The following is a 26,348-nucleotide window of genomic DNA, read 5'->3' as shown; positions in this document are numbered from 1 at the left end:
TTTCCTAACTTTATCACGTCTGTCTGCCTTTTAGACAGTGAGAACAGTGAAAGAGAAAAATAAAAGGCAGGCAGCTTCCTTTAAAATATATATATATATATTTCAAATATTGTAATATTTGCCCTTTTAACGTGTACAGGTTTTTGGTATATTCACAAAGTTGTGCAACCATCATTGCTAATTCCAGAATATTTCCATTCCTCCCAAAAGAAATCTCATGCACATTACTACGCACTCCCAATTCCTCCAGCTTGGTCATGGTATATAATCCTTTTTATATGTTCCAAAATTTGGTTTGCTAGCATTTTGTTGAAGATTTTTGCATCTGTATTCATAAGGTATATTGTTGTGTAGTTTCCTTTTGATATCTTTGTCTGCTTTTGGTATCATAGTAACGGAATGAGCTGGGATGTATTACCTCCTCTTCTTTTTTTGGCAGAAGAGTTCATGATTTTGCACCATGGTCAAGTGGGATTTATTTTAGGAATGCAAGGTTGGTTAAACATAATAAAATCAATGTAATACAACATATTAATAGAATAAATGACAAAAATCACATGCATGTATATGCAGGAAAAACGTTTGACAAAATTCTTCCTTGACTTAAAAAACCAACAAACTAGGGATAGAAGGGAACTTCGTCAACCTGATAAAGGGAAACTATGATAAACCCACAACTAATGATGAGAGACTTATGATGAGAGATCATAATGATGAGAGACTGAAAGTTTTCCCCCTAAGATCAGGAACAAGACAAGGATGTCCATACCTGCCACTCGCGTTCGACGTTGTACTGTAGGTTTTAGCCAGGACAGTTAGGCAAGAAAAAGAAACAAAAGACAGCCAGATTGGAAAGGAAGAAATAAAAGTATCTCTATTCACAAATCACATGATCTTGTATATAGAAACTCCTGGAGAATCCCCTAAAAAAATAAAAAAAGCTACTGGACCTAGTAAATTCAGCAAGATTGCAGGATACAAAGTCAGTATACAAAACTCAATTATATTTTTGTACACTAGCAATGAACAATCCACAAGTAAAATTAAGAACACAATTCTATTTACAGTAGCCTCAAAATAATCAAATACTTAGGAATACATTTGACAAATTTAACAAAAGAATGTAAGACTTGTACCCTGAAAACTACAAAACACTATTGAAAGAAATTAAAGAAAAACTAAATAAAGATATCCTTTGTTCAGAGATTGGAAGACTGAATATTGTAATGATGGCAACACTCCCCAAATTGATCTATAGATTCATTACAATTCCTATCAAAAACTCAGCTGGATTTTCTTTGTCAGAAATTGACCAGCTAATCCTGAAATTCAGATGAAAGTGCAAGGGACCCAGGATAACCAAAACAATCTTGAAAAAGGAGAACAAAATTGGAAGACTCACACTTTCCAATTTTAAAACTTATTAGAAAGCTATAGTAATCAAGACTGTGTGGTACTGGCATAAGGAATAGATTCCAAATCTATGGAATAGAGTTGAGAGTCAAGAAATAAATGTATACATTTATAAGTAATTGATTTTGACAAGGGTGTCAAGAGCATTCAACAGAAAAAAAAAGGTCTTTTTAACCAGTGGTGCTGGAACAACTGTTTATACACATGCAAAGGAGTGAAGTTGGACTTCTACTTCACACCATATACAAAAATTAATTCAAATTGATGAGAGACCTAAATATAAGAGCTAAAACTATAAAGCTCTTAGAAGAGAGCATAGGTGTAAATCTTTATGCCTTTGAATTAGGCAAAGTTTCTTAACATGACACAAAAAGCACAAGCAATCAAAGGAAAAATAGATAATTGGACATAATCAAAACTTTAAAATATTTGTGCTTTGAAGAATACCATCAAGAAAGTGAAAAGACAAACACAGATACATTGTTGGTAAGAATGTAAAAGATTTGCAGCTGCTTTGGAAAACAGTTGACTGTTCCTCAGAAAGTTAAACAGAATTACATATGACCCAGCAACTCCATTCCTAGGTATATACCCAAAAGAAATGAAAACACATGTCCACACAAAAACTTGTACATGACTATTTGTAGTAGCATTATTCATAATAGCCAAAATGTGGAAATAAATCAAATGTCCATCAACTGGCGAATGGACAAATAAAATGTGCTATATCCATGCAAGGAATTTTATTTGGCTATAAAAAGGAATGAAGTGTTGATACATGCTACAACACGATTGAAAACGTGCTAAGTGTGAGAAGTCAGCCACAGAAGATCACATATTATACAATTCCATTTACATGAAAAGTCTAGAGTAGGGAAATCTATAGGATGATTGGGAATGATAGCTAAAGCGTACGTATATGGTGTTTTCTTGGGGTGATAAAAACATTCTAAAATTGATTGTGGCGGTGGTACACCTCTGTGAATCCACTTAAAAACATTGAATTATACACTTTAGAGGGGTGAATTGAATGGCATGTCAGTTATATTTCAGTAAATCTCTTACCAAAAAATAATGTTGATGGGAGATTTACTTTGCAAATTTGGCATTTCAAATAACTTGTAAAGAGGTTAAAACTTCCCTACTATTTGGAAAAATATGCACTTTAAAATATTAATTTTCCAAATAAAATTTATTTGCAAAATACTCAAAAATTATTTAGAAAATATTTAGTTAAAATAAAATTATAATTTTGATGGAATACATTTTTAATGTACAAAAATAAACTATGAAAGTACTAAAAATATAGATGAATATTTACATAATTTGGGAAGTGGGCAAAGCCTTTCTAAGGCTAACGAGCAAAAATCATAAAAGAATACACTCATTTATTTAATGACATAGTAAGAAAAAACTTAACATATATTTTTTAAAAAACATTAAAATTGAAAGAAAAATGACAAATTTGGGAGAATAATTGCACCATGGTAGAGCAATAATTCAAAACTCATTATGTGAAGCTGTCTTAGCAATAGATGATCATCCCTTCAGTATAAGGCTAAGTGTGATGGTTAATTTTCTGTGTCAATTTGACTGGAGCTAAGGGATGCCCAGATAGCTGGTAAAACATTATTTCTGTAATGAGAGAAATCCCAGAAATGTTACTTTAAAATAAATGCTCTGTGGAGCACACAGGGAACGACTAGAGAATACAACTGAGAGGATCAGTGTGTTGAAGATGAAGCTACCTACTTGAGAAAACCATAGAGTGTTGTATACCCACCTCACCCATACCAATTTACGTTGCCACAGTATTGAAGGAATGGAAAGCCTCTTCTACGGTTTGTGTTCCAGGGACCATCTTAGGTTTCACTAATTGTGTTCAGGGCAGAGCTGCACACATAGCAGACCTTTAGAAGCTGCCTGGTATAGTGGGAAAGGCTGCGGTGTTGAAATCGAGATACCTACACCTGAATCTAGGTGTGCACCTCTGGGCCAATCATTCAACCTTTTTTTTTAAACAATCCCTCAATTATCTTTTTCTTTTTTTTTAAAATTTATTTATTTTATTTTTGGCTGCATTGGGTGTTCGTTGCTGCAAGCGGGCTTTCTCTAGTTGCAGCGAACAGGGGCTACTCTTCACTGCGGTGCGCAGGCTTCTCATTGCGGTGGCTTCTCTTGTTGTGGAGCACGGGCTCTAGGCGCACGGGCTTCAGTAGTTGTGGCACGCGGGCTCAGTAGTTGTGGCTCGCGGGCTCTAGAGCACAGGCTCAGTAGTTGTGCGTGGGCTTAGTTGCTCTGCGGCATGTGGGATCTTCCTGGACCAGGGCTCAAACCTGTGTCCCCTGCATTGGCAGGCAGATTCCCAACCACTGTGCCACCAGGGAAGCCCCCAATCACTCAACCTCTTGATCCTCAGTTTCTTCACAGACTGAGGATTATTGATAATATAGGTTATAGATAATATATGGATAAATATGATCCAAGAAGGTATAATTGATTAATACTTGTGGAATAAATAAACCTTGGCATTTGCATTTGTAAATAATTACTGAGGCATCAAGTAGGGAAAATTTCACAGACAAGGAAAGAGTTTAGGGACTTTGTCACAAACTTTGTAATATCGCGACAACAGCTTAGTTTCTGGTATCTCAATATTTCCAACTCTCCATTCCTTAATCTTCATAGCTGGTAGGAAGATATCTACTTGTACAAATCTTCTACAGGTTGCATTATTTTAAAATATCTGTAGAATCATTAATTCAACAGATGTTTATGGAGGACCTGCATGTGGCAGGCACTATTCTAGGTTCTGGGGATGCAGTGGTAAAAGAAATCCCTGCTGGGTTGGAGCTTACTTTCTGTGCAGTTGTCGGAGGGCTTTACACAGTACTGGGGGCGGGTGTGTGTGTGTGTGTGAGGATGTGCATGCACTTACTGCTTAGTTCCGAGGTGGCATCCACCTCCTCCATCCATTGAGCTTTCTTTCTCCCATGCCCATGTGAAGTACTGAATGTCTGTTTTCTTCTGGTTGATGTCAAGCACCTTGCCCTTCAGTGTTTTTCAACAGATACTTATTTGATTTTGCAGAGCCGCTAGGTGGAAAATTAACAACACAAATTTATGGCATTAATATTTTGCAGAGCTTCAAAATTTCCATTGGAGGGAGTTCCCTGGTGGCCTAGTGGTTAGGATTCTGGACTTTCGCTGCCATGGCCCTGGTTCAATCCCTGGTCAGGGAGCTGAGATTGAGATCCCACAAGCCAAGCAGCACGGCAAAAAAATTAAAAAAATAATTTCCCATTGGAGATTTATTGAGCATGTTCAGGGAATGCAGAATTTTTTTTCAGAAAGATAAGTTCAGATATGAATACTCAGCAAGTTTAGTTACCAAAGAAATGCTCTCCAAAAACACAAAATTAGAAACAAGAATGAGGGAATAACCATAAATATAGGAAAAGTTAAAATAATTTCAAGTGAATACTTTGATCAAATACAATGCCAGTAAATTTGAAACCATAGGATGATATGGTAATTCTCTAGGATAATACAAACTTCCAAACTAAAACAATCTAATAGTGATTAAAAAAAAAAAAGTAGACGAATTACCATAGAGGAAATGGAGAAAGTTCTCAATAGAACTACTATTGGGACTCCTCTGTCCCAATCCCTTTTGGCATCCAGAAACAACCGTATTTAACTATTTTTGTTTTCTGTTTTTCCTAGTATTTACCTCCATGTTTCTAAACAGTAAGCTCTGTGATGTATATATTTTATTTTTTTGTTTTTTGTTTTTATTGGAGTATAGTTGCTTTACACTGCTGTGTCAGTTTGATATATATGTTTTAGACACAATTGCCTGCCTATGATTGAATCTGAGGATTTAGCTTTCTTACACCATCCCATTCCATCTCATTTTTCCTCCCTTCATCCTTTAAATATCATAATTTTTGGCTAAATTAGCACTGAATGCTTAACTTATTTTAACTATGTATTGTTCATTTTTATTGCAACTTTTTATGTTCTTTGAGCTGATAATCATCCCCTTATAATATTTTCTTACTTCCTTGTATACCTTTCTCTTACTTTAACAAAATTCTCCCACAGAATTGTAAAACTCCTTTGCACACTGTTTTTCATATACTTATTCATAACAAGTAACTGTTTCATTCTACTTTTTTCTCTTTTAAAAAAAACTTGCCTGGCATAACTTTTCTGAACTCCTTCAGCCTACTGCCCCAAACCGAACTTTCAGCTTAGGTTGCACCTTAGGCCTGCTCTGTCTCTCCTCTGTTAGGTACTCTGTTTCCTTGACCCCGTGCCTTCCTCTTTATACCTTTGCTTTGGTGGAGTACATCCTCAAGTAGCTTCCTGAGAAAGGGTGCATGGGAAGTATACCTTTTGGATCTTATGTATTGTTCAGAGTTCTGTTTCTGAGGCTTTAACATACTCTAATCTGTTTACTCAAAGTGCAATTTATTATTTGTTATCTAGTGCCCATAAATCAGTGTAGGTCTATACCTTCAACATCATGCCTTTCAAGAGAAATAAGCAATCAGAAGTTGTGCTCAAAGTTATGCTCAAACTGAGCTCAAATTTTTTCATCCATCGAAACTGGTCATAGGCTTCAGGTACTCCCTAGCACAATGCAGAGTACTCCTGGAGGTATGTATGTCTTGGTATGAGAAAAACAAGCCCACATTAACAACTGCACATTAGGACAAGTTTGGGAAAGCCGCAGTACAAAAGAGAAGGTGCATGCATTGGGAATGCGAGCCATTTTCTTGTGAATCTTATTTGCCTGCAGGACCTGCTTTAGCCCTGAAAACCCCGCCTATATGTCTCAGCGGGTCAAATAGCCCAGTATACAATGGATAACATGCTGACTGGGTGTCCCATGTTCAGGCATTCAGTAACAAACCAAGGGTTTCTCAAAAGGAGGATAGTGATTTGTCAAAGAAAGCATGAGTTTGATTTATGCTATCAGAGCTCTTTACAGGCTCCATCTATCCCTCCAATCTGAAACAGACCCTTTGGATACCGTTGGAGGCCCTGGGCCACAGAAGTCAATCAAGAGAGCTTTCTGTAGCCTGGAGTGCCTGGAGCGGGTTCTCCTGCTCTGGCTGCCACTGAAAGCTGGCCAGGTAAATGTGTTACTCAGTAAGGGGTCAGAGGAACAATCCCAAATGTGGGTAAATGTTTCCTCCAAAGTATAAAGGATCCATCAAGCATTGTGCCTCTTTTTTAGTTTTAAGGAATGAAAGGTACAGCAATCTGTCTTTCACTTTGAAGGGGATATCCGGAAATTCCCTGTGCCACGAGACCCCCAGAAGCATCCCTGAAATAACAGGCTGCTGCATTTCCCACCCTCTGGCACACCTGTACTTTACCAAGGAATCTAGGGCAGTTTGTACTCCCTGATTTCTGATCAGCATGATCTCATCAATGTACAGACAGTATGATGTTCTGTGGGAGGGCGACGGGTCAAGGTCTCTGCACACTAGAGCATGACGTCCAGAGAGAGTTGAGGTAGACCTGAGTAAGACAGTAGAGTCTACACTGTCTCTGCCAGATAAAAGCAAACTCTCTCTGGTGCTCTCTGTCAAGGATGGAGAAGATAGCATTTGCCAGGTCAGTCACCATAGAATAGGCTCTGGAGGTAAGTTTAATTGCTCCAATAAAGAGACTGAATCTGAAACAGCAACTGAAAGTAGAGCTACCACTGATTCATTTAACAATAGAATAGAACAGTCATTCTCCAAGACTTGTATGTCTTCTTCAAGAGCCAAATAGGCAAGTTAAACATTAATGTGGTAGGAATCCCCACTCCTGTAATCTCTGTGACTTCCCTAGGGATGCAGTAGTGGTTTACTATTTGGGGAGGAATGAGGTAGTTTCAGTCATCCACCATAATAGCCTTATATCCATGGGTAAAGGAAGTCAAGGTAGAAATTACAACCAGTGTGAAGCATGTATATTGCATTTATACATTTAGAATATCAACCACAGGAGAGTTCATGGACTCACTGGACCCTTTTTTTTTTTTAAATTTATTTATTTAATTTATTTATTTTTGGCTGCGTTGGACTTCATTGCTGCGTGTGGGCTTTCTCTAGTTGTGGTGAGCGGGGGCTAGTAGTCTTCGTTGCGGTGCGCAGGCTTCTCACTGCGGTGGCTTCTCTTCTTGCGGAGCACGGGCTCTAGACGTGCGGGCTGCAGTAGTTGTGGCACACAGGCTCAGTAGTTGTGGCTCGTGGGCTCTGGAGCGCAGGCTCAGTAGTTGTGGTGCATGGGCTTAGTTGCTCCGCGGCATGTGGGATCTTCCTGGACCAGGGCTTGAACCCGTGTCCCCTGCATTGGCAGGCGGATTCTTAACCACTGCGCCACCAGGGAAGCCCCACTGGACCCACTGTGACATCAACTTAGGTCAAAACTCCATTTTCCCCGACCCCATGAGCTCACATTCTGAGCACAGTCATACTTAGTGTCCCCAGGGATTAGGGTTAGCACAGAGCCGGTGTCCAATAATACTCTAAATGGCTGCCCTTTCCCCACTGCACAGCTACTCTTGTAAATGTTTGCATGTTCTCTTGGGAAAGGGTAGGAGAAGATTTTTAGTAGGCATTACTTGAGGTGCTGCCACAGGTCTTTTTCAAGGATAAGCAGCCTCTCCTTCATTCAAGAAGCTTTAGGTCTGGGGACTGGGTAAGGAGTCCTGTCTTAACATCATGGTGACTCATTGGACTCCACTTCATCAAACCTCAGGTTTTTTCCGGTATGTAGATCAAGGAGAACCTTAAAGGTTTTCCACATTTTTAGTCCTATGGGTCCTATGATCTCTTAGTCACTGTCAAAAATTATCATTGATGGATGAAATCATTTTTATTATGCTCACAAATTCTGTGGGTCATAAGTACAGACAGGGCACAATGGGGACAGTTTATCTCTGCCCTATGATGTCTGAGGTCCTTGTAGAATACTCGAAGGCTGGAGGCTAGAATCATCTGAAGGCTCATTTACTCTCATATCAGAGAGTTGATGTTGGCTGTTGACTGTGGGGCCTTGGTTCCTCTCCACACAGGCCTTTCCATGTGATCTCTCTGCATGGGCTACTTTGGGCTTCCTTACAGCATAGTGTCAGAATTCCAAGGGCATGCATTCCCAAGAGAGAGATTCAAGCAGAAGCTATGTCCTCTTTTCTGATTTAGCCTTAGAAGTCACATAGCATCACATTCTCTGTAATCACAGGCTCATCCATGTTCTAGGGGAGGGAAACCCACACCCCTGAATAGAGGAGTGTCAATGTCACATTGTAAGAGCATGTAAAATAGGATGGATATTGGTGCAGCCATCTTTGGAAAATACATTCTGCCACAAGTAGGAAGCATCAGTTTTTCATCACCCCCATCTATCAATCCTGGTTCTAGGGACTTATGGACAGGGCTTGTTGGTTTCATTCATGCAGAAATGATGTTGTAATATTTCATTAAAAATATATGTATATACACATATACACACATTATGAGCCTATCTGAAGGCATGCATGAGCATTTAAGATGTTCCGTTTTATTTCTGTGTTCTGTGTGGTCGTAAGAGGATTGGCCATCTCCTCAAGGATTTTAAATTATCATCATAAGCCATTGAACAAATTTTTACATGTACTGCCATGCTTAATAACTATTGAGCTTCTTCCAGATTAAAACCTCTAGTTTTGGTCTGACTTCTATTTAGATTCGACCTCTATTTTTGGCAAAGACACTGTATTTTTATTTTCTAGCTCTAGAGCTGAACAAACTGTTTTCTCTTGAAAGTGGAATGTTGTTCCAAACTTTTCTCAGTTTTAATAATATCACCAACTTTAGCAGTCTACTTGAATCCAGAAGTTAAATGAATAATGTTACATTACAAAAGTGTAGATGTAATACCAACACATAGTAATACATTCTAACTAAAGGAGCGTTGGGGGTGGGTGGGAATACTCTGCTGGAGGTATTGAGCAGTTTTTCACAGGAGCATGCAAGGACAGAGGAACAATTCTGCATGAGTAGTAGTTCAGATAATTTGGGCATTTTCCAATGCCGTCTCCCATGCCACTCTCCTTCAAGCACATTAGATGATTCAGTCTTTCTGGAACATCCATCACATTCCATTTCTTCTTCTTGGACTGTCACCTTCCCAACCCATTCTCTGAGAAGCAAACTCCTGTTCAGCCTTAAAGACACAATCGTGTCACCTCTTTTGTGAAGCCTTCTCTTATTCCACCCCTCCCCTCCCGAAGCCAAAATGTTCGCTTCCTCTTTTGCAATCACAAAGCACTTCGTGCATATGCTACTATTACTGCACTACATGCTCCTGGGAGGGGAGGAAGAAGAGGGGTTGAGAGTAACATCTAATCTTTGTATCCTGTACTCAGCAATCGAGAATGCTTTATTGGGGCTTCCCTGGTGGCGCAGTGGTTAAGAATCCGCCTGCCAATGCAGGGGACATGGGTTCGAGCCCTGGTCCGGGAAGATCCCACATGCCGCGGAGCAGCTAAGCCCGTGCGCCACAACTACTGAGCCTGCACTCTAGAGCCCACGAGCCACAACTACTGAGCCCACGTGACACAACTACTGAAGCCCGCACGCCTAGAGCCCGTGCTCTGCAACAAGAGAAGCCACCGCAATGAGAAGCCCGCGAACCGCAACGAAGAGTAGACCCCGCTCACCACAACTAGAGAAAGCCCACGGATAGCAACAAAGACCCATTACACAGCCAAGAATAAATAAATAAATAAATGCAGGTTCCTAGTCCTACTGAATCAGTCTCAGGAGGGTGGGTCTTTTTGACACAGTCAGTGGTCTGTGGACCATACTTTGATGAACACTGTTCTGGGCTGGGCACCTCTCTGTACCTGCCCAGCCTGCTCTCTCTGAAGAGCTAATTTAGCATCTCCTATTCTTAGTTAGCCTTACTTTTCACATTTTCTAAGCCATGTATTTGACCTCCAAATTCTTCCATAAGAGTATTTCCATTTAGCTTTCAGATATGGGTGTACATTCTGGAACCACCTGCCCTAGAATTTTTTAGCCGACATATAATTTCATGTTTGTTCAGTTAACCTACATTCATAAGGAATGCATGTGTGTGTGTGCACACATGCATGTTTGCACACAATTAATGAAGTCATGAGGCATGTGAAATAGTGTGTGGTTTATAAATGATTCAGTTATACTTTTTATTCCACAGTGCTTTTCTTTTTTTTCTTTTTCTTTTTCTTTCTTTTTGACTGTGCGGCTTGCAGGATCTTAGTTCCCCAACCAGGGATTAAACCCGGGCCCCGGCTGTGAAAGTGCCAAATCCTAACCACTAGACCACCAGGGAACTCCCCTTTTTTCTTTTTCATTTTTAGTGCTTTTCTGATTATATGTTTATATTGTCAGAAATGTCATTAATATTATAAATCATAGCTGACACAGGGATGTCTTACAGGATTTCAGAAAATGGAGGATTATGGTATAAAATATAATCAAACCTGTGTTCCAGTAGATAATGTTTTAAGAATTCATTTTCTAACCAATAATTTACTTTGGAAAGTATCGAATCCACTAAACCCATTCCAGTATTATATCTTTCAGTACTACCCTCCCTAACCAAGTCAAGTCAAGAAAGAAACTGGAACCAAAAAGTTTCTTCATTTCTCTTTCTTAGGTAATGCCTATCATAGAACCCGGCCCCCAGTGTTTACATAGACCACGTGTCTTGTGCAATGGTTTTTTTAAATGACTCAGTAAAGGAAGAAAGTGAATTTTGCCTACTCTGCCAACATGATTGAAATGCAATCCTCAAGACACATCACAAAGAACCCACTCAAGAAGTGTTCTATTAAAATGTAAATTCATTGTGGTAGGCTGAAAAAGAATACTGTTACAAATCTTGATAAACCCTAAAATGAGATAATGGAAAATAAGTGATAATACATACGTAATCAAATATTCCACATCAAGTGATGATAGTTTTTCCCTTAATAAACTCACTGGAAGTCTTTATGTTAATATACTCAGAATAGCCCACTGGATCCCATCAACTTCCTTCATGAATGCAAAAGTCAAATTTTCTTTCTAAAAGGTAGGCACTAAACAAATGTATTTTTTCACATGCTTCTTTTTCTCCTGACTTTTTAAAGAAAGTGATTTCATGCAAGTTTAGGCAGCAAATGACACAGCCTCTAGTGAAGGTTATTTGGGCGATAATGATAGTAGAAGTTGGGAAATGCTGCCTTTGCAAATGAAAAAAAAGAAAGGTCAGAACTGTATGAAAAAGTTTCTCCAAGGGAATGCTCATTGTCCTCCATGACCAAACACATTGTGTCTATAAACGCACCGAAGTGAAATTACATCCGTGGCACCAAAAACCAACCCTGAAGCCAAATTGAGACAGAAGGGAACAAGCAAGGACTTACAATGTATTTCTCTGGGAGTATACTGGAAAAACAAAGGTCTGCAACAGACAGCCTCAGCCCACCAGTCCTCAGGAAAACTACACCCATTCCATTCCCAAAGAAACGTTATACTATTTCTCCAAGAGAGGAGTGCAGAAGTCGGGACATCTCCCTTACCTCCAAATCAGGGGGCTCTAAAGAGAGAAAACTGGGACGCCCTAAAGGGAGGTAGTGTGGTGCAGTGGTTAAGAATCCTCTGCAGTTGGAATCCCAGCTATTCTATTTGCCATTGTAACCTAAGGAAAGTTTCTTAAACCCCTCTGTCCCTCAGTTTCCTCATCTGTAAAAAGGGGGTGATTATAATATTTGCTCATTTGAATTAAATGAGATTTGGATTAATGAGATGCTTGACATATAGTGAATAAATGTTAGCCACATGATGATAGTAATGATGATGATGATGATGATATGACATACATTGTTATTTTTGCCCCTCCCCCAAAGGAGAGAGATTCATGAAGGAGCATTTTGGTGCATGGAAAACCATCAGACTTGAACAACCTAGAAAGGAAGGTCTCTATTGACTGATTTTCGAATTCTTTTTTCTAGAACACTGCTTTGAATTCTCATTTATAGCTTTTTTTTAAAAAAATTCTAACAATCTACACTGATCCACTAAATAAAATTGAGAAGGAATCTAGGGAGAATCTGCATTAGGCTTCACAGAAATTTTAAAGACCGACTAAATGGACAATCATGGTATAACAAAATAAACAGTAATGATTTTTAAGAGCCTAAAGTTTAGCCTTTTAACAATTTTCCTTTCAAAACGATGTGAGCTTTAGAAGTTGCTGGAGTATTGTAAGCTCATTATTTAATCTATGATACTCTTTGGAAAGAATGCGGTCCATGGAAAAAATACTTGAATTTTGATCACAGGTTATTTTCCCCAACGTGAAAGAGTACTTTGCTTCCAAAAATCCATCCATACCAGCTCAAAGTTTCCTAAAGGCAGGAAACATTTCTTTTATCCCACATAAAATCACAACAATACCTAATACAAAACTTTACAAACTCAGTGAAAGTTTTTGTTTGACTTTTTCAGAAACACGTAGGTGTGATTCTCCTGGTCAGATCATAGAGTGTCATTCAGTAGAGACGTTTCTTTTAAATCCATTTCTTCCTTCCACCCCCACCAAAACTGAATAGTAAAGAATTCAGGCTGAGTTAACTCGCAAAATTGTAAAATCTGCTTTAATTACATTTGGTTATTCATTGTTATTCCCTAAAATGTCTAGTATACCTCTTGTGTTGAGTATGCCCATTGCAAAAAAGAGCTCTGATGAATTTTTTGGGTTTCATATCTCACGGCTTCTGCCTCCAAATCTAGAAATGTCTCCGTTCTACGAAGAGCACAGTCATTTGGTGCCTACTCTCACTTTACAAACTAGTTGACCATGATATAGAAAAAGAATTTTTAACAGAAGGAAAGGAAATGTCCAGCACATTATAGGAAATAAACAATAGGAAAATCAGAGGCCCCTTATGAACATTTTCCTAATGCAAAATACAGGTCCCCAGGTAAAGACCTGCCACACTCGTCCTTCTTGCTGGCTGGAATGGTGGTTTCATCAAGCTTCCCAGCCATCTCCCCAGTGGGCAGGATCTCTTTTGGGAAAAACACTGCAGCGGTGTTTGTAGTCCTGCCTTCTGCTGGGTCCTTTCTTGCTTGTATCTCCAAGAAGAGAATCATAGAGATGTAGAGATCGAAATTATTTTGGAGATTTAACAGATTAGAAAAAATGAAATCCAGAAAAAGAAAGTGATTTACTCAAGTCTAAACATGTAACAAAAAATAGGACTGGAGCCCTATCTAATGGTCTCCGTTGCTTCTAAGCCCAACTATTGCTTTGAAGAACTCAGAATTCATAATTTCACAAAACTTTTTAGCTTTATACTATTGTTATTAGTAGAAGTGAAACTGTATATGCAGAAGATAAATGTGCAGTGATTCAAGCATTGAGACGATATTTGCATAACATGTGAATTTGTTACATATAACAAAAATAAGCAAATTTACTAAAATTTAAAATGTTTATATATTTTTTTAAATGTTTAACCACTGTGAAAATAGATTCATCATCTTGAATAAGATGTATCTAAGTGTGTTATTATTAATTAATTTTACCAACATTTTTGAAACTTCACTGTTATCAGGTATAGTCCTAAGTTTAAAGACAGAAGAGAAGAAAATAGCCCTTGTCCCAACTTGCCAACAAATTGGAGAGGCTGACATAAAACAGACAAGTCTGATACTGTGTGATTCCATGTGGCAGATTTGGGAGCAAGTCTTTCTGTACGTCTGCATCCCAGGCTCAAGTGAGGACGAGGACAGGGCAGGGACCTCATGGAGAGCTTTATACATCGTACTAAAAAGTTTGTATTTTACCAGAAAATAGTGATAAGGCATTGACAAATTATATGCTATAAAATAATGCAACTCAAATTATACTCTAGAGCTAATGGATTTTTTCCTGCTCCTTAATACTGAACACCTTTGTAAAAACATCTGAGAGTAAAATGTGATGAATCACCAGACTCTAGTTCCAGCTGTAGAGCTGACAGAGATCTCAGTTTCCTCATCTGTAGGATGGGGATCAGTATAGGATTGTTGTAGGAAGTACAGGAAGTCAGGCCTGTTAAGCACTTATTACAGTGTCTTGCCTAGTAAACACTCAACAACTGTAAGCTGACATCATCTTCATCTTGATCATCATCATGATAAAAGACTGAAATGGAGAAAATGGATTAGAATGCTAAGGGTTAATTTTAACATCTAAGGTTAAGAGCAATTTTCTAATTCTGCTGAGTCTATATTGCTTAGAGTAATAAAGTCCCTTCTGAGAGAACTACTTTGTCAGAGACATGGCTAGTAAAGGGCATCAGTTAGCAAAATGCATTGATCATATACTTTAGAGGAACTTTTCTGTTGATTTTGTTGTCCAAGAAAATGTAAGAAAAGAAAACTGGAGTTTCAGCAGTTGAGAGCAGTATCTGAGGAGAGCTATGTGCTTGATTTGTTAATTAAAAGTGGAAGAAGAAAATATCAAGGTTTATTAGAGATTGGGGATAAAAATTAAGTTTTGTGTTACCTCCCTTTGTTGATTGGCAGGCCCTCAAAGACAGAGTATAACGCTTTAAATTCACTAATAAATTGTAACTAATTGTTTATAAAGTATCTTTATACTGTAATGACTGAAAGTTATTTTTGGCTGTATTTTTGTTATTGGAATACTTTCTGTAATTGCGCCAAATTCAAAACTTGAAATATAGTTTTGGAATTTCAGTTTGGTTAAATTAAAAATTAAGTAGGTCAGAATTAGATTTACCATCAGCATAATGCCATCTGTCTATTAAAAAGGACTATATTTCAATATTCTATAGAATAATAGGTTTACTTTCTGTGTTCTGTTTTGTTAGTGCTCCTATATCCCTCCCTGTAAGAGAGAAAATCAGAAGAACTTGGAAAGTGTCATGAATTGGCAACAGTACTGGAAAGATGAGATTGGTTCCCAGCCATTTACTTGCTATTTTAATCAATTTCAAAGGTAAGCCAATATTTACATGTGCATATTAAAGTTGTTTGTAGCCTCTGTAGTTTATTATATTAATAAATCATAGAGTGGGCTCATTTGGCAAAATATACAATGTGGAGATAGTCTCAACTCTTTCTAGCATGTAGTTAGGGAAGCCCCTTCTTATTCTACAGGTTGGGTGGCATGTAAAGAATCTGCCAGCCAAAAAAAAGAGAGAACCTGTATCATAGAGTCTACCCTCTGGATACACTAAGAAAGTGCCTTTAGGTAAGAACATTGTATACTAGGAATGTTCCGTGAGAGTTACAGATCAATGCACACAAACTGAACAATGTGCAGATTTATCAGCACTTTGGGCTACATCAAATCGTATCTTTCTTTTTCCTTTCTGTTCTGACCAAGTATCCATAAAATGAGTTCACACCATTATAACTTTACTTGTCTTGGAGAGAACTCAAGTTATGCCATATAGCAATGAATACTTCAGTTCCCAACCAGATTAACCATAGTAATTTGTTCATCAAACATTTATTGCGTATTGAGTATTCCCAACTCCTTGCTGTACATCTCCACTTGGGTGTTCCAAAGTTAGGTCAGACTTTCTCTTCCTCCCATAGTTCCCTCTCTTAGTGAATGGCACTATCATCCCCTCGTTTGCAGAGTCCAGAAACTTTGAGTAATTCTTAACTCATTTTCTCCTTTACACTCTATAACCTATATTCAGCATCCTGTTGATTTTACCCCTATATTAACTCTTCTCTGCCTTCCCTCTGCCACTGTTTTAGTTCAGATTCATATTATTTCTCAGCCCTATTAACACAATAGTCTTCTAACCAGTCCTTCTACCTCTGCCCTGCACCCCCCTCCAAGACATTCTCCACGTTGCTGCCAAGGAGATCTTTCTAAAAAATGAGTCTAATCAGGTTATTCCTCATAGTTTTCAGAGTAAAGTCCAAACATCTTGGCATGGCCTATGTATTGGGTATCTGTTGTTGTGTAACAAGCCACCCCAAATCTAGTGGCCTACTGCGACGGTGATTTATTATTTCTTAGATCCTGTGGGTTGGCTGGGAAGTTCATCTGCTGGTTCTTCACATGATGGCTGGACTAGCTGCATGGTCCTCGATGGCATGGACCCTCCCTCACATGCCCAGCACTTGGTGCTGGCTCAGCTGAGGCACCTCCGTTCTCCACCTGGCATCTCATCTGCCAGCAGGCTAGATTGCCTTCCTTCCAATATGACAGCCTCAGGACAGCATATAAAGAGAGCCAGGCCTTGGCTCTGGAACTCACGTCACATCCCTTTTGATATGTTCTATTGGTCGAAGCAAGTCATGAAGCCAGCCAGATTCATGGGGTATTGAAATAGACTCTGCTTCTTGATAGAAGAAGTGGCAACGGTTTTGTGGCCATATTTAATCTAGTTCACAGCATACAGGCCTCCTCAAGTTCTCGCCCCAGACTCCCTCCTCTCCAGCTTCATCTCCATATTCATATTATTTGCAATAGCCATTCTGAACTATAGGAAGTTCCAAGAATATCTTATACGTTTATATCCATCCCTATTTATTTGCTTCTCCTGCTTCTTGACTGCCTTGCTGAAGACTCTCCTCTGATTATCACCTTCTCCGGACTGCTTTCCTTTATCTTCAAGTCTGGTTTATTTGTATATCAGTTAGGATACCATCTGCTGCAGGTCAACAGAAAACTGACTCAAAATAGCATAAACAATTAGGAAATTTATTATTTCACACATCCAAAAATGCACAGGTGGACCAATAGTAGGGTAGTTTGATACAATGACTTGACAGTGTCATCAAGAATGCCGCTCCTTTCTAGATCTCAGTTTTACCTTCCGGTGGCTCCCCTCATGGATACAGTATGGTTGCTGTGGTTCCAGATGTCACAGCCAGGCACAGCAGTGTCCAAAGGCAGAAAGAAACCTATCTCTTCTGATATATTTTTCTTAAGATTAGGAAACCTTTTCCCAACTTCCCACAGCCAGCCTCCCCTCAGGTGTCCTTGCCTACACCTAAACCAATCACAAGAAAGACCAGTTAGAATCTACCTCTGAGATGGGGATAAGGCAATGTCTCCTAAATCATGTGGAGGAAGGTTGTACAGAAGGGGGCAGAATTTGTGGAACAACCAAAAGTGCCAGCTATAAGGTATATCTCCCATGTTGTGTATAGAGCTCTTTCTCAGAGGTTTGCAATCCTCACTATCGTAACTATACCAGAAGAGCTTTTAAAAAAACGCATCACAGACCAATTAAATTAGAATTTTTGGTGGTTGAACCTAGGCATTAGCATTCTTTTAAACTGATTAAAAAATTGGTTCCAGGGATTCTAATATACGACCAGGATCGAGAGCCACTGCTCTATCCTCTCACCTGTCACCCTCTACTGGAATTGTTTGTATGCCGATCTTCCCAACCAGACTGTCTACTGGTTAATGGTGTGGGCTATATCTTCTTTGGCTTTGGATCCCTAGCACTTCGCACAGTGCCCGGTTCTCAGTTTAAAAATGTTTGGTGAATGAATGTATCAATGAATGCAATGTGTCAGAATAATAAGGCAGGTTCTTTGCTTCCAAGGAATTAGACTTTATTGGGGGAAACAGATGCTTATGCAAATATAAGTATGACTTCATCAGCTAGAAATGAAAGGGAGGAAGACCTTGAAGATAGGGTGGCTGCGATAAAGAAACCAAGCTTGACAATGTAAGGTACATTAGGTAATAGGTTATGTAATAAGGAGTGGTGAATCTGTAAGCTGGAAAGGTAGCTTGGGGTTAGATTTCTAAAGGGTCAAAAATGCCAAACTAAGGAGATGGTCTTTGTCATATGGGCAATGAAAATTTGTGAAAAGTTTTTTTTTTTTTTTTTGAACCAAAGACTGACATGAGTAGATCTCTGATTTAGAAAGTAATTGGTGTGAGAGTTGAATGTGTATTGGAGAGGAGAGATGGGCTAAAGGCAGGAGCTCCAGCTCAGAGATGGGAGGAAGTAAGTAGAGTACTGAGTGAAAAACATAACATTTTTGAGTGGCTACCATGGGCCAACCTTTGTGAATAACATTTTGGTTAGATCACCGAATTTCTTATAATAGTTCTAAATTCTGGTCCAACCTGACAAGTGAGAAAACTGAGTCTTAAAGACTCCATCTGAAGTCTTTAAGTGAAAAAACCTGGAATCCAGCTAGTCTGATTCCCAAAGCTCCTTCTATTAACCATCTTCTTGTCCCGTTAAAGCAGTTTGAGGGCCTAGATGAGAGTAGGGGTAATGGAAGTAGCTCACGGAAGGGTACATCAGAAAGACATTTGGAATTACAATCACCAGAACTTGATGACCATGTGATGAGGAAAAGGGCGGTATCACATTTGACTGAGTGTGAGGAGAGTCTAGCTCTGACTGTTGAATTTGAGGGTCTCGTAAGATATCCAAAAGAAAGAGGTAGAAGTACAAGCTTTTAGTTCAGGAGCAAGAGGTCAGGGTCAGTGTTATATGAATCTGGGAATCACTGGCACACAAGCTGTAGCTGAAGCAAGGAGAAAGAATGCATAATGCATACTGGAGTGAGGAGAGAAATGTTGAGAGAATCGTGGGATCCTCTGTGTTGACAGTATGAGGGGAAGAGATAGAGAAAGAGTGGCCAGATGTTGAGAGGAAAGTGAAAAGACTTGGAAGGGGGAGTGGTTTAAGGGGAAAGCGGTAATCAAGACAGACTACTGAGAAGTCATCAGCTGTGGCAATTAGGAGCGTGTGAGTGATCTTTGTGAACACAGTTTAGGTACTGTCTTAAAGCACAGGGTTTGAAATCATTTTGTATTAGCGTGAGGTGAGACTGTGAAGGCTTTACGAAGTGCAGACTCCTTTTTCAAGAAGTTTGCCATGACTGGAAAAAGAATTTGGGGGAGGAGATGAGTAACTGAGAGGGAAACAGGAATGGATACAGAGAAATGAGACAGGTATGGACTAAAACTGCTGAGGAAGAAGGAAACATTGACTACAGATAGTAAATAAGGCAAAAAGGGAACACGCCCTGAAGAAAACAAGATAAGATGAAATAAAAAGGTTAAGTGGGGACATGTTTTTCTGTGAGGTGGGAGCACAACAACAGGAAATGGGCACCAGCAGTCAGGACAGTTTGATGCTGAACCCACCACTGTCTGAACCAGGTGAGCCTTTACGCTTCCAAGCGCTGGACCAGAATCTGGTTTCCGAGCATCCATGACCTTAGCTTGCGGGTGGAAGCAGACAGGTGCCCCCTCCCACAGGCTGTCCTGCCCAGCTGCTGGTCATCTTCTTAACTTCCCCTCACTCGCCACTCAGGCACCGAGTTTTCTAAAGGCTGGCAACCCCATTTGGCCTCCTCTTAGGGCGTGAACTCTGGCTTACCTTCAGAGCCCAACCAAGCAGGACCATTCCCTGGAATAGTGAGAACTCTCTGAAAAGAGCTCACCCTGCATGATGCATCAATTGTATTAACTTTAGTAGCAGCACTTTGAAGCCCACCGTTCCTCCTTCAGAACGGATACCCATTCCTTATCCATCATCTGGCGGTCCCATTTTCAGACTGTCGGGGTGTAGATAGAAGTGGGGGTGGCCTGTCACAACTCAGAAGCACTCAAGACATAATTTTTAAGTGACTTTGGGAAAACAGAACTTTGGAGTTTTGGCTCTTTTACTGTGACATTTGCAAGAGGAAACAAGAATGCTGGTTGTAGGTGTGAAAAATGGCAGCTCCTTGGTGCCATCTACTCTTAGTACACTTTTTACTACTGCTAAATATGAAATAAAAATAGACTTACTGTAGAGACTCCCAGATGCTCTTGATCAGATGAACTTTATATTTAAAGTAACCTTTAGATTTCACTCAAACTCGGGAAATTAGGGAGAAGAGGTACCAAGAAGTTTCCATTTTCAAGAAAAGGGTGTTATTTTAAAAATCTAAGACAAAGATGATTGAAGTCTTAGCTTTCCATTGTTGAAGCCTTACTTAGGTGAGATGTACTCAGGAATAGAATCTGCGGCGGCCAGAGCAGCCGCCAGCAGCCATGCCTGCCATGGCAGGACAGTCCCTATGCAGTCGCCCCCTCCTTCTGCACCCAAGAAGGACAAGGAGCACCAAGGAGGTGCAGCTGGGGTGACTTCACGCCCAGGGCTCAGTGGGAGCTGTCCCAGGCTGCCTCCATTCATGATCTTCCTCTACACCCTTTCGGCTCGTTGTCTCCTCCAACCTCAAGGCTCACAGTCTCCATACAATGTGTAAATTTTTATTTTACACTTTTTGCTAAGGTCACACTTTAGGTAAGGTCACACTTACGCTCCCTATACCATTTTTTTCTCTTCTTAGCCTTTTCTTGGCTTTTCCTTTCTCAGCAAAACCTGAGTGATGCCCCCTTACCAAGTTTGTTTTGAAAGCCCCATTCCATTGCTAGAAAGTGCCTCTGTAGTCTGTCTGTCCATACAATTCTCCTCCCTCATCTTTGCCTTCACCAGCTTCCCCTTGAAGAGGGCGTGTCCCTGGAAAATGGTTACTCATTCCTTAATTCCCTTTGGATCCAAGGACAAGGAAGAGTGATCGGTCTTTATTTTTTGAACTTTTCCTCTTATGGAGAGCGTCGTCTCTTTCTATACAGGTCTGCTTTTTAATACTTTATTTTATCGTCCTGAGTGGATAATAGTTCACAGAGGGCACAGAGCAGGCTTACACACACATGCGCACACACACACACACACACACACACACACACCGTCAAATGAACCAATTCAGTCACACCACCTGTGAGGTCTTGAATTCATTCCCTTGGTTGAGGCCCTCACTGTTTCTCATCTAGATAGTTGAAGTGACCCTCAACTGGTCTTTTAGGCTTGGCCTTTCTCTCATCCATCACCTACACTACACTAGGTTTCGTTGTACTTTATTTAAGTCTATATTTGATTTTGTCACAATCCTTGATTACATTTTTCTGCCTTCTTATTGTTCATTGGATAAAGACTATGCCCTTCCAATTCTAGGTTCAACTTCTGCTGTTTAATCATGTGTCCATCAGGTGAAAAAAAAAGAAACAAACCAGACGTGATCCATGCCTTCATGGAGCTTACAGTCTGTCATCATACCATTAGACAGATAATTACAAAGTGGGGTAAATGCTATGAAGGAACAGCCAGGGGTGCTGCTATGAGATATTATGACAAGGTGGGGAATTTTGAAGGCCTGTATGAGTAAATCATAATTAGGTAGAGACCAGAAGATGGTCAAGAGTTAGCTAGGTGAAAAGTGAGGGGAACAGTATTTCAGAATGAGACACCACCATGTGCAAATGTTCTGAGACAAGAAAGAGGTTGGTGAGTTTTAGGAACTGAAAGGCCCACGTGATGGAGGAGCTGTAACAGAGAAGGAGAGTGGTGAGTGTTGACTCTGGAGAGAGTAGGCAGGGTTTACATTTCTCTTAAACTCAGTGAGCAGCCAGTGATGGGGAGTGGTGACATGACCTGATTTAAACGTTTTCAGTTTTATATCAGCTGCTCCAGTCACCTCAGATTACTCTGTGTTTCTCATGCATATCCATGCCTTTGCCCTGTCTCCTCTTCCTTCACCTTTTCCCACTTCTAGGAATTAGCACACTATGGTGGTTCTAGAAGGAATGCTGGAACTAGCCACTACCTAGCATGGGTAGTCTTGGGTATGTTACTCTGACCTACCTGTGCCTCCATTCCCTTTGTAGAGGGAGAAATAATAAGGTTATTGTGATGTTATCAATGAGATGACATGTGCCTACCCATACTAATTCCTATAAAAGTTTTTGCTATTATTATTTTTATTACACTTTTTTTTAACATCTTTATTGGAGTATAATTGCTGTACATTATTGTGTTCGTTTCTGCTGTATAACAAAGTGAATCAGCTATACATATACATATATCCCCATACCCTTCCCTCTTGCATCTCCCTCCCACCCTCCCTATCCCAACCCTCTAGGTAGTCACAAAGGCCCAAGCTGATCTCCCTGTGCTATGCGGCTGCTTCCCACTAGCTATCTATTTTACACTTGGTAGTATATATATGTCCATGCCACTCTCTCACTTCGTCCCAGCTTACCCTTCCCCCTCCCCCTGTCCTGAAGTCCATTCTCTACGTCAGCGTCTTTATTTCTGTCTTACCCCTAGGTTCATCAAACCAATTTTTCTTTTTTTTTCTTAATTCCATATATATGTGTTAGCATATGGTATTTGTTTTTCTCTTTCTGACTTACTTCACTCTGTATGACAGACTCTAGGTCCATCCACCTCACTACAAAAAACTCAGTTTCGTTTCTTTTTATGGCTGAGTAATATTCCATTGTATATAGATGCCACATCTTCTTTATCCATTCATCTGTCGATGGACACTTAGGTTGCTTCCATGTCCTGGCTATTGTAAATAGTGCTGCAATGAACATTGTGGTACATGACTCTTTTTTGAGTTATGGTTTTCTCAGGGTATATGCCCAATAGTGGGATTGCTGGGTCATATGGTAGTTCTATTTTTAGTTTTTTAAGGAACCTCCATACTGTTCTCCATAGTGGCTGTATCAATTTACATCCCCACCAACAGTGTATGAGGGTTCCCTTTTCTCCACACCCTCTCCAGCATTTATTGTTTGTAGATTTTTTGATGATGGCCATTCTGACTGGTGTGAGGTGATACCTCATTGTAGTTTTGATTTGCAATTCTCTAAAGATTAGTGATGTTGAGCATCCTTTCATGTGTTTGTTGGCGATCTGTATATCTTCTTGGAGGAAATGTCTATTTTGGTGTTCTACCCATTTTTGGATTGGGTTGTTTGTTTTTTTGATATTGAGCTGCATGAGCGGCTTGTATATTTTGGAGATTAATCCTTTGTCAGTTGCTTCATTTGCAAATATTTTCTCCCATTCTGAGGGTTGTCTTTTCGTCTTATGTTTTCCTTTGCTGTGCAAAAGCTTTTAAGTTTCATTGGGTCCTATTTGTTTATTTTTGTTTTTATTTCCATTTCTCTAGGAGATGGGTCAAAAAGGATCTTGCTGTGATTTATGTCATAGAGTGTTCTGCCTATGTTTTCCTCTAAGAGTTTTATAGTGTCTGGCCTTACGTTTAGTTCTTTAATCCATTTTGAGTTTATTTTTGTGTATGGTGTTAGGGAGTGTTCTAATTTCATTCTTTTCCATGTAGCTGTCCTGTTTTCCAAGCACCACTTATTGAAGAGGCTGTCTTTTCTCCATTGTATATTCTTGCCTCCTTTATCAAAGATAGGATGACCATATGTGCATGAGTTTGTCTCTGGGCTTTCTATCCTGTTCCACTGATCTGTATTTCTGTTTTTCTGCCAGTACCATACTGTCTGGATTCCTGTAGCTTTGTAGTATAGTCTGAAGTCTGGGAGCGTGATTCCTCCAGCTCCGTTTTTCTTTCTCAAGATTGCTTAGGCTATTTGGGGTCTTTTGTGTTTCCATACAAATTGTGAACTTTTTTGTTCTAGTTCTGTGAAAAATGCCATTGGTAGTTTGATAGGGATTGCAATCTGTAGACTGCTTTGGGTAGTATAGTCATTTTCCCAAGGCTGATTCTTCCAATCCAAGAACATGGTATATCCCTCCATCTGTTTGTATCATCTTTAATTTCTTTCATCAGTGTCTTATAGTTTTCTGCATGCAGGTCTTTTGTCTCCTTAGGTAGGTTTATTCCTAGGTATTTTATTCTTTTTGTTGCAGTGGTAAATGGGAGTGTTTCCTTAATTTCTCTTTCAGATTTTTCATCGTTAGTGTATAGGAATGCAAGACATTTCTGTGCATTAATTTTGTACCTGCTACTTTACCAAATTCATTGATTAGCTCTAGTAGTTTTCTGGTAGCATCTTTAGGATTCTCTATGTATAGTATCATGTCATCTGCAAACAGTGACAGTTTTACTTCTTCTTTTCCAATTTGTATTCCTTTTATTTCTTTTTCTTCTCTGATTGCTGTGGCTAAAACTTCCAAAACTATGTTGAATAATAGGCGTGAGTGTGGGCAACTTTGTCTTGTTCCTGATCTTAGTGGAAATGGTTTCAGTTTTTCACCATTGAGAACGATGTTGGCTGTGCGTTTGTCATATATGGCCTTTATTATGTTGAGGTAAGTTCCCTCTATGCCTACTTTCTGGAGAGTTTATATCATAAATGGGTGTTGAATTTTGTCAAAAGCTTTTTCTGCATCTCTTGAGATGATCATACGGTTTTTATCTTTCAATTTGTTAATGTGGTGTATCACACTGATTGATTTGTGTATATTGAAAACTCCTTGCATTCCTGGGGTAAATCCCACTTGATCATGGTGTATGATCCTTTTAATGTGCTGTTGGATTCTGTTTGGTATTATTTTGTTGAGGAGTTTTGCATCTATGTTCATCAGTGGTATTGGCCTATGGTTTTCTTTCTTTGTGACATCTTTGTCTGGTTTTGGTATCAGGGCGATGGTGGCCTCATAGAATGAGTTTGGGAGTGTTCCTCCCTCTGCTATATTTTGGAAGAGTTTGAGAAGGATAGGTGTTAGCTCTTCTCTAAATGTTTTATAGAATTCGCCTGTGAAGCCATCTGGTCCTTGGCTTTTCTTTGTTGGAAGATTTTTAATCACAGTCTCAATTTCAGTGCTTGTGATTGGTCTGTTTATATTTTCTATTACTTCCTGGTTCAGTCTCAGAATGTTGTGCATTTATAAGAATTTGTCCATTTCTTCCAGGTTGTCCATTTTATTGGCGTATAGTTGCTTGTAGTAATCACTCATGACCCTTTGCATTTCTGCAGTGTCAGTTGTTACTTGTCCTTTTTCATTTCTAATTCTGTTGATTTGAGTCTTCTCCCTTTTCTTCTTTATGAGTCTGGCTAATGGTTTATCAATTTTGTTTATCTTCTCAAAGAACCAGCTTTTAGTTTTATTGATGTTTGCTATCATTTCCTTCATTTCTTTTTCATTTATTTCTGATCTGATCTTTATGATTTCTTTCCTTCTGCTAACTTTGGGGTTTTTTTGTTCTTCTTTCTCTAATTGCTTTACGTGTAAGGTTAGGTTGTTTATTTGAGATGTTTCTTGTTTCTTGAGGTAAGATTGTATTGCTATAAACTTCCCTCTTAGAGCTGCTTTTGCTGCATTCCATAGGTTTTGGGTCATCGTGTTTTCATTGTCATTTGTTTCCAGGTATTTTTTGATTTCCTCTTTGATTTCCTCAGTGACCTCTTGGTTATTTAGTAGCGTATTATTTAGCCTACATGTGTTTGTATTTTTTACAGTTTTTTTTTCTGTAATTGATATGTAGTCTCATAGTGTTGTGGTCGGAAAAGATACTTGATACGATTTCAATTTTCTTAAATTTACCAAGGCTTGATTTGTGACCCAAGATATGATCTATCCTGGAGAATGTTCCATGAGCACTTGAGAAGAAAGTGTATTCTGTTGTTTTTGGATGGAATGTCCTATAAATATCAATTAAATCCATCTTGTTTAATGTGTCATTTAAAGCTTGTGTTTCCTTATTTGCTTTCATTTTGGTTGATCTATCCATTGGTGAAAGTGGGGTGTTAAAGTCCCCTACTATGATTGTGTTACTGTCGATTTCCCCTTTTATGGCTGTTAGCATTTGCCTTATGTATTGAGGTGCTCATATGTTGGGTGCATAAGTATTTACAATTGTTATATCTTTTTCTTGGATTGATCCCTTGATCATTATGTAGTGTCCTTCTTTGTCTCTTGTAATAGTCTTTATTTTAAAGTCTATTTTGTCTGATATGAGAATTGCTACTCCAGCTTTCTTTTGATTTCCATTTGCATGGAATATCTATTCCATCCCCTCACTTTCAGTCTGTATGTGTCCCTAGGTCTGAAGTGGGTCTCTTGTAGACAGCATATATATGGATCTTGT

At 39.2% G+C, this 26,348-nt stretch overlaps 1 protein-coding gene across 1 annotated transcript in view; it reads left to right on the top strand.

Moving 5' to 3' along the window:
- The window catches only part of KCNMB4 (potassium calcium-activated channel subfamily M regulatory beta subunit 4), a 69,608-nt gene that overhangs the window by 13,163 nt on the left and 30,097 nt on the right, over positions 1-26,348 (top strand). Inside the window, exon 2 of the mRNA XM_007195022.2 lies at positions 15,314-15,441. Coding sequence (XP_007195084.1) covers positions 15,314-15,441 — 128 coding nt within the window. The remainder of the gene's footprint in view (positions 1-15,313; positions 15,442-26,348) is intronic.

Source organism: Balaenoptera acutorostrata, chromosome 11, assembly GCF_949987535.1.
Source record: "Balaenoptera acutorostrata chromosome 11, mBalAcu1.1, whole genome shotgun sequence".
NCBI classification, from domain to species: domain Eukaryota; kingdom Metazoa; phylum Chordata; class Mammalia; order Artiodactyla; family Balaenopteridae; genus Balaenoptera; species Balaenoptera acutorostrata.
The sequence above is the reverse complement of the archived record's forward strand: the minus strand, read 5'-3'. Positions and strand labels throughout refer to the sequence as shown.